Here is a 14,200-nt window from a genome sequence, read left to right as displayed (position 1 = left end):
CTTTCAAGTGACTTAATTTGTGCAATACTTTATAATATCATTAGTTGTTACCTTATGCTTTATCAATGCCATAAGGACCGATCTCTTTTATTATAGCATGTTGTAAATATAATCAAAATGATCCAAGCATGTTGAAAATATAATCAAAATGATCCAAGCTTGTTTGAGGCAAGTGGTAATATCACTTCTCTTCTTACGAATATGACGTGAGATTGAATATCACGAGCAACATTGCTCATATTTATTTAATTTTGAGGTGTGTTTGTGTGATAGTATAGTAAATTTTTATATTTATACAATCCTCATATTTATATACCTTCTATTATATTATTGGCTAATAATATCCCCCCTAAAAAAATATAGTCGATATGGAACACATTTTGTTATTATTACCGTGATTGAATCAAACATGAAATGTGTCCTTTTTTATTATTATAAAAGCATCAATTGCACCACTCTGATGTCTGGAAGATCAACACAAGTATACTACTGATATAACAAGCCTAATATTATAAGTACACCAAAACAAAATGAATTTTGAATAATAATAATAGGTAATATTTTTTATGGAGGAAAGTGTTTGGGTAGAAGAAGATTCGAATGAAGTGAGTGTTTAATTCTCTACCCAACTTGGTTCATATAGTAAATTTTGTCCATTTTGTAGAAAGAAACGTCAAAGCGTTGGAACCCGCATCTAACTGACTAAAAACTTTACGACAATGACTCGCATATCGTACAGGGTACGGCTGAAAATTATATTATAAGGGTTATTAATCAATGGTATTATCAAAATTTCAAGCTTATCTATTAGTCATAACTTTCGTTTAAATATTATGTGCACCGATTTTTTTAATAGAGAGAGAGATTTGTAAACACCATCCCGATTTGAGTTTAAAGTAAAACAATCAGCAGTGACAATAGTAGACGTAGCTCCCACATTGAGAGTGAAACACTATACATATGTGTGTTATTGTTCTTTGTATTATTTGATTCGTTTTATGATTTTAGCTTGGATTAGGGACTCAAATTTTAACATTAATAATAGAAACAACACAACCACTAGTCAAACAACACGTTCGTACAAAATGGCGTGATTGTCTGATGATAAAAAAAATTGATGTTCTCAAACAACGAGTGCCTCAAGTGCGCCTACAAGGCGCCACTAACACCTCTTAACTCATGTTGGTCTCATCGAGCTTGAGCGAGCCATCAAATCATATATAAGGAGTTTTCCTCCTTAGTATATATTCCAAATGAGACTCTTTGCAACACACATATCTCAAATACAGTTTTTCATTTTAGTGAAAAAAAGTCTTAATACTCAAGCAAGTTCAAGTCATCCAAACCCTTGTGCTATTTCTCGCATTGACCTAAGACAAAATCGACGAGCATGTTGGCTAGAATGTTTAGATGCTTCCGAAGATGATGTGCATAGTCGAAAGACCTTTGACGGTGTACAAACAACATATATCTAGCTGAGTTATCAAGGAAACTCGGGAATACGCTATAATAGAGGTGCATGTAATGGAGCATCAAGAAACACAAATTTAACACAATTTTTTCTTTGGTGGCTTTTAGGAAAGCTCTCCGAGTCAACACTTTGGCGCGATTGAAACATCTTGACAAGAACAAGAAGGATTTCATGACGAAATGAAAGCAAGGCCACCATGTGTCGCCGCCTGACGAAGTCACATGGCGGCCTCAGGATGAAAGTGGGAGAGGATGTGCTCTTTATTATCTATGTTATGGATATATATATATATATATCTATGTTATGGATATATATATATATATATATATATATATATATATATATATTATTTTGTAATTGTTTCTTTTGTTGATATTGTGAAAATATCATACATCATTTTTTTTAAAATGCAAATAAATAAGAGCTTGGGATATGTTTAATATCTGATAACATAATGGTTAAAAGTACAGGTAGTATGTACATAAAAGTTCAGAAATTAAACTATAACATTAAGTTTATATAGATCCTAATCTTTGCCATCCTCTTCTTCCTATGTCCGTACTTCTATAGATTCAAAATGCCAACATAATGCAAGCCTTTATAATCCACTTGAGTCGAAATCACGAGTTACATTCACAATTGAGAAGGGAAGAGAGAGAGCCCATATGGAAGTGTCAAAGCTGTGGAGGCCGTCCATAGTGGCCGACTTTTCAACTCCAGCGGGCCCGTTATTTTCACATCTACATAACAATATTGAAATTTTGTTTAATCTAGAAATAAGATTTTGCACATAATGTAGAGTCAATATATGCAACAATATGTTCCAATGCAATTGATAGATAAATAAAAAACAGTGCGTAAAAGTAAATGACACAATGAATGATAACCCAATTCAGTGCAATGTCACCTACTCTGGGGGTAGTGTGTTTAGTGGAAAGAAAATTCACTAAACGAAAAATAGTCAATAATACAACAATGGACTTATATGAACGATCTCCACTTCAATGTCATTTTCCTATAACTATATGTGAATTCCAAATCAGGTTCCCCTGAATATGAGATCCACTCAATTCCACTCTCAAACACTCTCCTAGTGTTTGGTATTATTCGATGTCAGCGTACGTGAAATCTTCAATCACGTAAGCACATAACCCACACAACTCTCTAACACTCAATATGTCTGGAATAGTATCTAGATAATCAAACAACACACATTACACTACTATTTTCTCAATCCACCGATCTTGCACGTCTAAAAACTCTAACAGTGTTAGTGAATATGTCAAGCGACTACTAAGGGTAGATCCTTTTTTTAATAGTATCCAATACTTTTGGAAGTCGTCCTAGGGTTATCTTACTCATTCACGTGGAGAGAATAATTGTAGAAGGTCTTCTGTGCATCATTCTGGAAATTCAAGAAACTTGCCAAAAACAGAGTTTTGCCCACAGAGGCCAAGATGTCTCAACATATCCTGAAGCATGTTGCTAGACAAACTTGTAGTAAGAAATAAGCCAACAACACACGTAACAACAAACTCTCCATTTGGCTATTTTTTAGGGAAGCACTTCCAGAGCAGTACTCATTAGACAAAGTCTTAATAAAAAAATAAATTGACATTCCAAACAGAGACTAGCAATTAAAAAGTCAAAATAAATAACACATTAACTACCTCTCCGTCTGATTACCTCTAAAATAGATCAAAGACAAGGATAAACCAAAACAAATGGAGGCACAAGTATGGTTAATTAACAAGAGTACTGAAGAAAGACATAACAGACGAAGAGTGGCAGCTCAACACATTACAGCCACGAAACTGAGTTTTAAACATAACAAACCAAAATCAAGAACAAGAAGAACACATCAACTATCAAAACAAAGTTAGTTTAATATACCGAAAAATTAATTTGATTTAATATGTAGTTAATTTAATTTTACTCTTCCAATTAATTAAATTTATTACGAAGTTAATTTTAATTTTTCTATCCAATTAATTTAATTTACTTTCGGTCCGAGTCCTCACCATCACTGATCCCAAACAGCAAAAGTACGAATAGTAAATTTAAATTTACTCTTCTGATAAATTAATTAACTAAAAAAACCAGAAATTTTTCAAAATTGTCTACTAGAATCATAACAAAAATTCTAGGCAACAATTCGAATTAATTATATAATGAGCCTACAAACGAATATTATTCTTTTAAACTATGTAAACATACCATCACCGATTCCTAACAGCCATCGCCGATTCCAAACAACCATCGCCGATTCCAAACAGCAAAAATACGAACTGTAAATTGAATTTACTCTTCTAATAAATTAATTAATTGAAAAAACTAGAAAAAAATTCAGAGTTAACTACGAGAATCATAATAAAAATTCTAGGCATAACAATTCGAATTGATTAAATAATGAGTTTGCAAACAAATTTTATCAATTAAACTATGTACATTAGAATAATCACTGATGGCCTACACGGAGACGAGCGAGACGGCGAAGACTACGGATTTCATTTAAGAGTTTCTGGCGAGCTGGTCGTCAGAGGAATTACGCAGAGGCGTGACTTCATTGTATAGAGAGAGAGAGAGAGAGAGAGAGAGAGAGAGAGAGAGAGAGAGAGAGAGAGAGTTTGGGCGCAAGTTTTAGAGGAGAGAGAAACGGCCATGATCAAAGAAGAGAGAAATTAGGGTTTAGGAGTATTTTTTGGATATCTGGTGCAATGGTAAATGAGATGAGCTACTTTTTTAATAAAAATAAATTTGGACTACTTTTTAAAATTAAAGTGGACTATTTGACTATTGAGCTAATTGCACCTAAATATAAAGTAATATACGTAAATTATATTTGTATATATGCACATATATTTTGCGTGCATATATTTTGTGTGCATAACACAATACCCACCACTATATTCTTATCAAGTGATTTACTATTATAGTATTATAGCGTCTGTTACAAAAAAAAAAAAAAAATGGAAAACTTCAAATGGTGTTTTAAAAATAATTTATATATATATATATATATATAAATTATTTAAAATAAGAAAGCAAAGAGTTAATTATTGAAAACATAATATCTATAAAAAACATGTTTATAACCAATGAACAAATCATAAAACCCAACCATAATAAATAAATAAAAATTCAAAAAAAGTAGAAGCCTCAACTTTTTTTATTTTTTTTTATTTTTTTTTTATTTTTAGGTTTTGTTTACAAAATATTCCTATAGTTGAAATTTCTTAAACATTGCCACTTAATTACCAATTTACATCCTAAAAAAATCCTTTCGGACAAGTAACAGTTTTCCATTTTTTTTTATACCAAGCTCTCGTTTTAGAAGTGTCATCGGCCCACCAGAATCGTCTCACCATCCCATCAAGCTCTCAACACCAGTCCTTAGTCATCAAGACCGAGGGCATAACATAGGCAGACATGGCTTGGACAATATTATGTATCATCGTCGCTCTCTAGGCGTGTGATAGAAGATTACTCTTCCACCCTTCCATCCTTCCAAGCATCTTTTTCTTAAAGTCCTTGATTTGAGATCCCTTATTCAGCCCATGCATAAAGGAATGTCAAGATACTTAATATTATTCTCAAGATTTGGCATGCCTAGTAGCCGTTGGATCCTCGTAATTCCTTGAGAACACAAGCCCGGACTTTTCCACACTTACCGTTTGTCTGGCCAATATTGATATGTTTCCACAAATCTCGAAAGATGTTTCACTTCCCATGTAGAAGCTCGGCAAAAACGGAACAAGTCACCGGCGAATATTAGATGGCGTATACCTTCATTTTTTTCTTCGGGTAATCGCAATTCCATAGATATGGCCTCGTCTCTTGGCATGTACATAGAACAAGGCGAGAGACGGCTTTGTCCGCGATGATGAAGAGATAAGGCGAGAGTGGATGAGTTGGCTTAAACTTGGCAAGATGGGATCCGTTCAAAAGCATCTCAAACTCGGTCGTGCTCAAACACGTATCGGTGATATTTAGGAAGGCTCACGAGAACCCACAACTCCGGAGGAATTCGATGATAAAACTCCACTAAAGGCGGTCATATGCCTTATTCACACACACACACACACACACACACACACACACACACACACACACACACACACACACACACACACACACACACATATATATATATATATATATCTCTTGACTCAAAGAATGCCACCTTTGCCCCCTTTTTTAGCCATAAAATGGAGGATTTCTCTTGCTAACATGCCGTTTTCCGCAATCCATCGACTAAGGATGAACGCTGATCGGTAAGGAGACATGAACTTGTGATGCACGACCTTGAGCCGATTAGTGATAATTTTAGACAATCTTAAAACTTATCAAAGTCCAATCGGTATAAACTTATAAAAAGAGACGGCTTCCAAGTCTTTCAAGATCAAGGCAATAAAGTATCGATTTTTCTCTCCAGTCATGTGCCGAGACTAGAAGATCTCTTGTACCAACTTTGTGACCCCGACTATCCCCCAATAATGCTTGTATAACATGCCTTAGAAGCCGTCGGGGCCGGGGACTTCAGGGAGGGCATCTTCTTCACCGTGTTCCAAATTTCCTCTCACTTGCTATTTTAATTAGCGCCAAATTCTCTTCAGCATAAATCACTTTATCAAACAATCCTTCAAGTCTCAAAGGGAACACAAGGTTCTTTCAGGAGAAGATGGCTTGAAAATTGTTTGTAAAGTGGTCTCCATTATCATTCCTCGAGTGAAGCCACCTCCCAGAATCCTCCTTGATCAATTTTTCAATTGGTATCAGAGCAGGCACACTTCACATCTAGGGTGCGTTCCTTGGTATTTTATAGTTTTAGTTGAGATGGACGATTCTGTGGCAAGTTGGTTTTCCGATGATCGAAATACGGTCAAGCAACAATGGTTTGGCTTTGCTTTAAACTCAAGGGGGGTATTATTGTCATTTGTTATTAGTACAATTACTGAAGATTTTGCATCTCTGTTCATTAACTTACTCACTATTTTCGTGATAAGCAACAACGGTTTGGCTTTGCTTTAAACTAAAGGGAATATTATTGTCATTTGTTATTAGTCCAATTATTGAAGATTTCGCATCTATGTTCATTCACTGTTTTCGTGATATCTCTTAGTGATGTTTTACCGTTACGCTACACTAAACAATTTACCATATTAATATGACAATTAAGACTGTAAACAAAGAGACAGAAGAACTTGTAACCTAGTTCGACCAATCGTGCATACTTCTATATGGATGATACTCTCGGCGGAAAGAGAACTTCACTAATTGGTAAAATAAGTACAATGTCGGACAACTCTGGATGATCACCTTTCACATTTCCTAGACTTCAAAACTACTAATGTGAATTCTAACACATGCTCCCCTCTGTTTGAGTCCCCCTCACTTTTCACTCAACTCACTCACAAAATGATTGATCAACGCTTATAACAATGCGTGATTTAAAATATCACGAATATAAAACTCAACTATGTCTATTGCACGGACAACTGCAATTAGGAATAAGAACAAAGTAACAATACACAAAGGACAAGGTGTTTTTGGGACGACTTCTCTCAAAAATCCTAAGTGTGTAACCCTACTGAAGAGGAAAACATTCCTTTTATATGAGACAATACCCAACTGATATACCTTACTAGGGTTTCTCAATGTAATCGCTGAAGTTTGATTGGTCGATCAAAAAAATAGAAGCAAGTCAGACAAAAAGAACTTTGCAGAAAATCCACGTTGCTGATGTTTACGTGAAACTTTGCCAAGCAACACATGTCACATCACAGATGTTTCAACAAAGTAGAGAACATTAGGGCCTATTTGGTAGTTCACTCAAACTGTTTTTGTTTTCATATAGTTGTAGTCTAAAAAATTTTTGCAGTTATTTTCAAATAACTATTTGGTAAGGATTTCAGTTTTTTTTTTAATTCAGTTTTTTGTAATTGTAGTGTAATAATTCACATAAGAATTAGGCGTCGATATATATACTAATTGAAAGTCTTTATTGCGAATATAATGGTTGTACCTTTAGTTAGAATGATTGTTCACAAGTTCATCGAAAAACACCGTTTGTCTTTGTAGTCAATACAACAAATATCAAATTTTGATACCTAATGTTGACTAAAGATGAGAGGATCACGACCAATTAACAGTTTGTAAAATGGAGTTCCCATTGTTTAAAGTTTGCTATAATTGTCGTTTTCCAGGGAACGAAAACAAAATAGTTAATAAAAGCAAAATTATCTAATGCTGTTCAAAAACTATACTTGTATACTTAATCATTTTTTTCGGCTGCAAAAATATATAATATTACATTTTAGTTGCATTGTAGTTATCTAGACCGTTAAATTGGATGAAAAAACATGTGGCAGTCTCAGATTTAATATGAAAAAATAATATATTTTTTTCTTAAAATTAATTCAATATTAATTATATAATTTAATAATATAATAAAATTACAAGAAAAAATATCTCTCCTCATTAATATACAAAGTTATTATTTTTTTTCTTAAAACTATTTAAAAATTAATTATACAATTTTCTAATACAATATTTTACGTAAATTTTCTTAAGACTAATTAAACATTAATAATATCATTTTATAATACAAAAAATTAGCAATAATATTTTTTAAAAGAATTAAAAATTAAATGTATCACTTTATAATGCAAATTTTTTTCATCACTAATTTAACTTAAAATTAATTAAATAATAATCATAATAATATTTTTTTTAGCTATGTGGAGAAAATTTTTTCCTTATGATTTCTTTAGGATTATAAAATGATATAATTAATTTTTATTTACTTATAAGAAAAAATTAATGATTTATGTATACTAACAACGATGAAGTTTTTTTTTTTGAAATTTTTGTATTATAAAATTATATAATTGATATTTAATTATTTTTCATTAAATCTGAGACTGTCACATGTTTTTTAATCTAATTTAACGGCATAAATATTTACCGTACAAATTAAACGCAACTTTATGTATTTTTGCCGTCGAAAAAAATAAATATGTAAATATGATTTTGAGGAAATACTCGGTATTTTTGCGACTATTAGCTCGAATTAAAAAGATAAGGAATTATTTAAATAGAAAACTATTTCTCAGAAAATCTAAATCTTATACTGAAGGGTAATCCAACTAAATAAAATAATCTTCCTTATAGAACCTTATGAACAAGCACACTAAGAACTGTTGTCTACACCAAAAAGATTTGACGGTCCACTAAATTGCACCAAACAGAAAAAAAGAAGTACCTCTAATATTTACAGTATGAAGATCAATTTTACAATATAGAATAGATCAATCTCGATTACTCTTATCCGTTATAGTTGATAATTTTCAGATGAGCGCGTCGTCAACTATTTTTTTTTTTTAAAAGAGCGCTAAAGTGAATATTTATTTGGAAGACGAATAATTGACTGGTGCCACTGGTGTAAAATGGACAGTATTGCGAATGACAATAATACTCCTTGACAAAAATTGTTGCTTGACCGTATTGCGATCATCAGAAAACCCACTGGCCATGGGTTCGCCCATCTTCTTCTTTTTCATAGGCACAGCCATCGCTCTTTCCCTTTGCATGTCTATTTCATCAGAAGCCACTCCGTCTCCGTTCAGAAACAAATACAATGCCATCTTCAACTTCGGAGACTCCATTAGCGACACCGGAAACGCCCTCCTCGCCGGCGAATCCTCCGACTTCTCCTCCATTGCCGAGCTTCCTTACGGCGAGACCTTCTTCGGACGCCCTAGTGGTCGCTGCTCCGACGGACGCCTCATCGTCGATTTCCTCGGTAAATAATTCTCCATCACCTAACCACGCTATTTAGTTCACCCCCAAATCTCCAAACGACTTATTGTATTGTAGCGGACGCGTTCGGACTGCCTTACCTCAACCCGTACTTGGCGCACACTGACCCCGGCCCCGGAGTAAATTTCGCCGTTGCCGGAGCGACCGCGCTCGACTCAGAGTTCTTCCTTCGCCGGAGAATAGCGCCGAGAGTGTGGTCAAACGATTCCCTCACAGTCCAGCTTGGATGGTTCAAGGAGGTTAAGCAATCTCTCTGCGCCACGCAGCAAGGTTAGATTTGGCGTCAAAGTGAATCGTTTACTGTGTTCCTCATCGACCGGTATTTATCAGATTGCAATGCGTACTTGAAGAGATCGTTGTTTCTGGTGGGAGAGATCGGAGGAAATGACTATAATTTGGGATTCTTCTCTGGCGGAACAATCCAAGAAGCCGAAGCTCTAGTCCCACCGGTGGTCGATGCAATAATAAACGCAACAATAGTAAGTCCATTGCCAGACAGTACTGGTTTTTAGTTTCCTATATGTTTTCTTCTGGTTTGTGATTTTGAGGGTTTGGGTTTTGACAGGCGTTGATAGAAGAAGGGGCGGCGGAGTTGGTTGTGGCGGGTAATTTCCCGCTTGGCTGCTCGGTCGTGTACCTCACTATGTTTCACAGTCTGAACAACTCCGACTATGACTCCTTGGGTTGTTTGACGGCTTTCAATGCCTTCTCCGAGCTTTACAACTTGCGCCTCAAAGCCTCGCTAGAGATTCTCAGGAAGGAATATCCACAATCCAAGATAGTTTACGCCGACTATTTTGGTGCCACAATGCAGTTCGTTCGAGCCCCACAAGACTACGGTGAGTGAGCTCCTGAACTGCATATGTAGTAACTGTGTCACTGTGTTTCCTGATTTGAAAAACTTGCCAAAAGTGGTCTTTATGAGTTATAAATCGTATCAGTTTAGTCATTTTTGTTAATTAAATATGTTTCGGATTTGGTGATCAGGCTTTTAATTGTCGCGCGATGAACTAACTTGAATTATTTGGACCATAATTGATAAAGAGCATTTAAATATGATATATTTAATGACATAAACCATCCACAATTTTGGAAAAATGATGCTGCGTTGAGAAGCAGGGTTTAGTAAAGAGACACTATTCATGGCTTGCTGCGGCGGAGGTGGCCCACACAACTTCAACCCTGCGGTGTCGTGCGGGACCAGCGGGTCCACCAGCTGTGAAGACCCATCTTCGTATGCAAACTGGGACGGAATCCACTTGACCGAGGCGGCTTATCGCACCATCGCCAACTCTCTTCTCAACGGCCCTTTCATGGATCCACCGCTTCTCAATCGCGCTCAAATCGATTCTATCTGATCATCCTGATGGTGTTTATATAGTAAGAAATAACATTCTCCTCGACCTGTTATTGTTACATCACTTTTCATTATCAGATAGGTTTACAAGCCAAGATTTGTTGCTTGTACGCTTAAGGTGAGAATTATGTAGTGGTTGAGCTTGATGTGTAGACTTGTTATAAATACTTGTGTAATTTAAACTAGGATCGCCACTACGGGTTGGCAGAGTTTGCCAAACATATATAATATAATTATATTAGCTTAGTCTAGTAAACAATTTGTGCTCCAAAAGTAATCTATCGACGGTGCCTCATATAAGGAGTGAGATATACGAAATGTTACGACTGCAGGTTGGCTGAGTTTGCTAAACAGTAGTAATATAACTTTTTTTTTTAAAGAAACATCGGGACTTTATTCATTCATCACGGCATAGCCGAAGTACAAAACAAAAGAGTTCAGAAAACTAAAGCGAAAGAAAACATAAAACCCGAAAACAGATTGTTACAAAGCACTGGACCAATCCCTAGCCAAATTAGCCAAAGAAAAAGACTTAAACTCAGAACAAGAAGAAAAAAGCCAAAGGGCTATACAGTGATTCAGACTATCGATCAAACTTTGTAGATTCCACCTCTCGTCCTTAAAAATAACCTTGTTCCGAGTATTCCAAATACCCCACAGACCAGCCAACACCCCAGTCTTAGCGGCTGCTGCCCTTTTTAAGCTGAATCCGGGGGACTCGTAAGTATTCAGTAATGCCTCAACAGAGATAGTGTTGAAATCGAGCCCAAACTTCGAGAAAAGCCATCGCCATAGATCAGTGGCCACGACACACCGGAGAAAGAGATGATCGGCATCTTCGTTTGAACTTCGACAAAGAGAACAAAAACTCGGCGACATAGACAAATGAGGATTCAATTTTTGAACTCGATCCCCTGTGTTAACCCTCTTAATAGCCATGCAAAAAACTGTACCTTTTTAGGGGCAGCAGCTTTCCACACGGCGTCGTAGAACGGAACAGGAGGCCGAGAAGCCACGGGAGAAAGATCCTCGGCCAGTGATTTAACAGAGAACACGTCTTCGTCGCCCAGCCACTTACGCCGGTCTTCGAGGCCTTCCCAAAGCTTAAAACCTTCCAATAACCCTGTCAGCTCAGCCGCTTCACAAGCTTCTCTATTCGTCAAAGACCTGGGGAAACCAAAACTCCAATCCACCTGGCGAGAGAAGAGGGAGAAGAAAAAGCGAATCCATTGATGGGGGCGTTCTGAGATGGGCATAATCTCGCTAAACTAGGAAATCGATCTTTCAAACACGTATCACCACACCAAACATCCTCCCAGAAACGCACAATAAACCCGTCAAAGACCTTCCAAGAACATCGACTAAAAACAACTCCCGAACTGTCGAAACCGAGCGCCAAGGACTACGGAAAGTGCGATCCTTGGAACCCCCCGGATCCCAACCATTAGAAGAGACACCATACACAGCGGAGATAACCTTGTGCCACAACGCGTCTTCTTCGATCGGGAAGCGCCACAGCCACTTCGCAAGGAGTGCGTTGTTCTTGATCGTGAGATTACCAAAGCCAAGCCCCCCTTTGTTTTTCGGGAGGCAGCAAGTGTCCCAACCCACCGCTGCGCGAGACCACCCATTGTTGTACCCTTCCCACAAAAAAATGTTTCATGATCCTTTCAATGTCGGCAGCGACCCCCTCTGGCATTTTAAAGATAGACATGAAATAGGTGGGCAACGCGGAAAGAACATAACTAATAAGCGTCATCTTTCCTCCCTTGGAGAGGAAACCTTGCTTCCAACCATCAAGTCTCTTCACCACTTTAGCCACCACGGGGTCCCAGAAAGCCTTTCTTCTTGGGCTATCTCTCAAAGGTATCCCAAGATAACTTATCGGCCACTTATCTTCTTTGCACCCTGACACCCCAGCAAGGGTTGTAGACTCAACCGCCGTGCAATTAATACCCACAATATTGCTCTTCTCAATGTTGATCGTAAGACCGGAGGCATCACAGAAGTCCTTGACAATACCGAGTAAGTTCTCCCAATTTGTCAAATCGTTCTCGCCGAAAATCAGTGTATCATCAGCAAATTGGAGATGAGAAATTGCAATGCCAGGTGACCCGATGACTAAAGGCTTGAAGACACCTCTGTGAGATTAATAAGCTCAACTTGGTGAGCAAGTCATTACAAACTTGGGGAGCAAGCAAACTTGATGAGCAATGATTTTAATGTAGTATTTCATTTCCTATAAATAGCCATAGTTGCATGCATTTCATTTTAACTCAAAAGCTTGTATTTGACATATTATCTTCTAAACAAAGAGAAAGAACTTTTCTCCCAATATAGTGTGTTCCTTATTCCCCCTTCAACTCTTTATCATTACTTTGGTAACGATCTTATATTTGGAACCAACATTTGGTATCAGAGCCTATGCCGAAGTACATGGAGTCACCTAGCAAATCCACCGGAGGAGACACGACAGCGACAAAGATCGGGAAGGAAGGAAACGTGACGCTCAACTATCTGATGCTCACGAAGAGCAACTACTCAGTGTGGGCGTTGAAGATGCGGGTGAATCTGCAGGTGCAAGGCGTTTGGGAGGCCTTAGAAGATGGAGTTGTCGAAGTACGCAAGGATAGGATGGCTCTCGCCGCCATCTATCAGGGAGTTCCGGAAGATGTCCTTCTCATGATCGCCGAGAAAGATTCCGCAAGAAAGGCGTGGGAGACGTTGCGGACGATGCACATGGGCGCAGACCGCGTCAAAGAAGCCAAGGTTCAAACCTTGAAGAGCGAGTTCGAGGTTCTCCGTATGAAGGACGGTGAATCTGTGGACGAGTTTGCCATGAAGCTTACATCCATTGTAACAGGTATCAGCTCGCTAGGTGAACAGGTGGACGAGACCAGCGTGGTCAAGAAGTTCCAGAGAGCGGCACCTCACAGGTACATGCAGATCGTGACGTCGATCGAGCAGTTCGGTGACCTCAAGACTATGTCAGTCGAGGAGGTTGTCGATCGTCTAAAAGTCCACGAGGAGAGGCTTCGGGGCTATGGCGACAAGGAAGAGGAAAAACACCTCCTGCTCACGCATGAAGAATGGATGGCCAAGCAGAAGAAGAACCATGGAGTTGAGTCTTCTTCCAGCTCGTCGAGGCGTGGCGGGTACGGCGGAGATGGACGACCACGTGATAGAGGCCGAGGACGAGGGCGAGGTCGAGACATACGAGGTCGCGGCAGCAGCGCACCCCGTCAGGAAGGCACCACGACCCGAAGAGACAAGAGCACGGTGAAGTGCTATAATTGTCAGAAGCTCGGGCACTACGCATCGGAGTGCCGCAACAGGAACCACGACGAGGAAGCGAATCTGATGAGATTCCATGAAGACGAGCAACCCGCACTCATGTTCACCGAGCAGATAGTGAACTTGGAAGTGCGCAGGGACGAACATGAGATGAGCGTCGTAGGCGAGAGAGACGCCAAGCCCGGGCGAGAACCGGTCAGAGAGAAGACCGACTTGGAGGAGCTAGTCGATGTAGAGTCGAGCCAGGAACCCGAGCT

At 38.1% G+C, this 14,200-nt stretch overlaps 2 protein-coding genes across 2 annotated transcripts; one reads left to right on the top strand and one right to left on the bottom strand.

Moving 5' to 3' along the window:
* The first annotated feature begins 8,934 nt into the window (after positions 1-8,934).
* Positions 8,935-10,908, top strand: LOC149392887 (GDSL esterase/lipase At5g45910-like). Its single transcript, XM_089616482.1, has 5 exons — positions 8,935-9,275; positions 9,350-9,562; positions 9,623-9,771; positions 9,858-10,131; positions 10,412-10,908. The coding sequence occupies exons 1-5, from the start codon at positions 8,936-8,938 to the stop codon at positions 10,648-10,650; spliced, it is 1,215 nt and encodes a 404-aa protein (XP_089472608.1). The 5' UTR covers position 8,935; the 3' UTR covers positions 10,651-10,908.
* Positions 10,909-11,132: 224 nt separating this feature from the next.
* Positions 11,133-12,885, bottom strand: LOC149392886 (uncharacterized). Its single transcript, XM_089617858.1, has 5 exons — positions 12,836-12,885; positions 12,432-12,790; positions 11,949-12,289; positions 11,598-11,842; positions 11,133-11,496 (listed from the first exon to the last, which is right to left on the bottom strand). The coding sequence occupies exons 1-5, from the start codon at positions 12,883-12,885 to the stop codon at positions 11,133-11,135; spliced, it is 1,359 nt and encodes a 452-aa protein (XP_089473984.1).
* Between the last annotated feature and the right edge of the window lie 1,315 nt (positions 12,886-14,200).

The sequence above is a fragment of the Urtica dioica genome, chromosome 6, assembly GCF_054948205.1.
Source record: "Urtica dioica subsp. dioica isolate 48M chromosome 6, U.dioica_male_clone48M_v1_H2, whole genome shotgun sequence".
Lineage (NCBI taxonomy): Eukaryota > Viridiplantae > Streptophyta > Magnoliopsida > Rosales > Urticaceae > Urtica > Urtica dioica.
Note: the sequence above shows the minus strand (reverse complement) of the source record. Positions and strands in the feature narration are given on the sequence as shown.

Coding starts and splice junctions, on each gene's coding strand:
- LOC149392887 (XM_089616482.1), top strand. CDS start 8,936: ATGACAATAATACTCCTTGACAAAAATTGTTGCTTGACCGTATTGCGA. Junction 9,276..9,349: donor CCTCATCGTCGATTTCCTCG/GTAAATAATTCT, acceptor ATTGTATTGTAG/CGGACGCGTTCGGACTGCCT. Junction 9,772..9,857: donor CAATAATAAACGCAACAATA/GTAAGTCCATTG, acceptor GGGTTTTGACAG/GCGTTGATAGAAGAAGGGGC.
- LOC149392886 (XM_089617858.1), bottom strand. CDS start 12,885: ATGAAATACTACATTAAAATCATTGCTCATCAAGTTTGCTTGCTCCCC. Junction 12,791..12,835: donor CAAGTTTGCTTGCTCCCCAA/GTTTGTAATGAC, acceptor TTAATCTCACAG/AGGTGTCTTCAAGCCTTTAG. Junction 11,497..11,597: donor GCTGCCCCTAAAAAGGTACA/GTTTTTTGCATG, acceptor TCTTTGTCGAAG/TTCAAACGAAGATGCCGATC.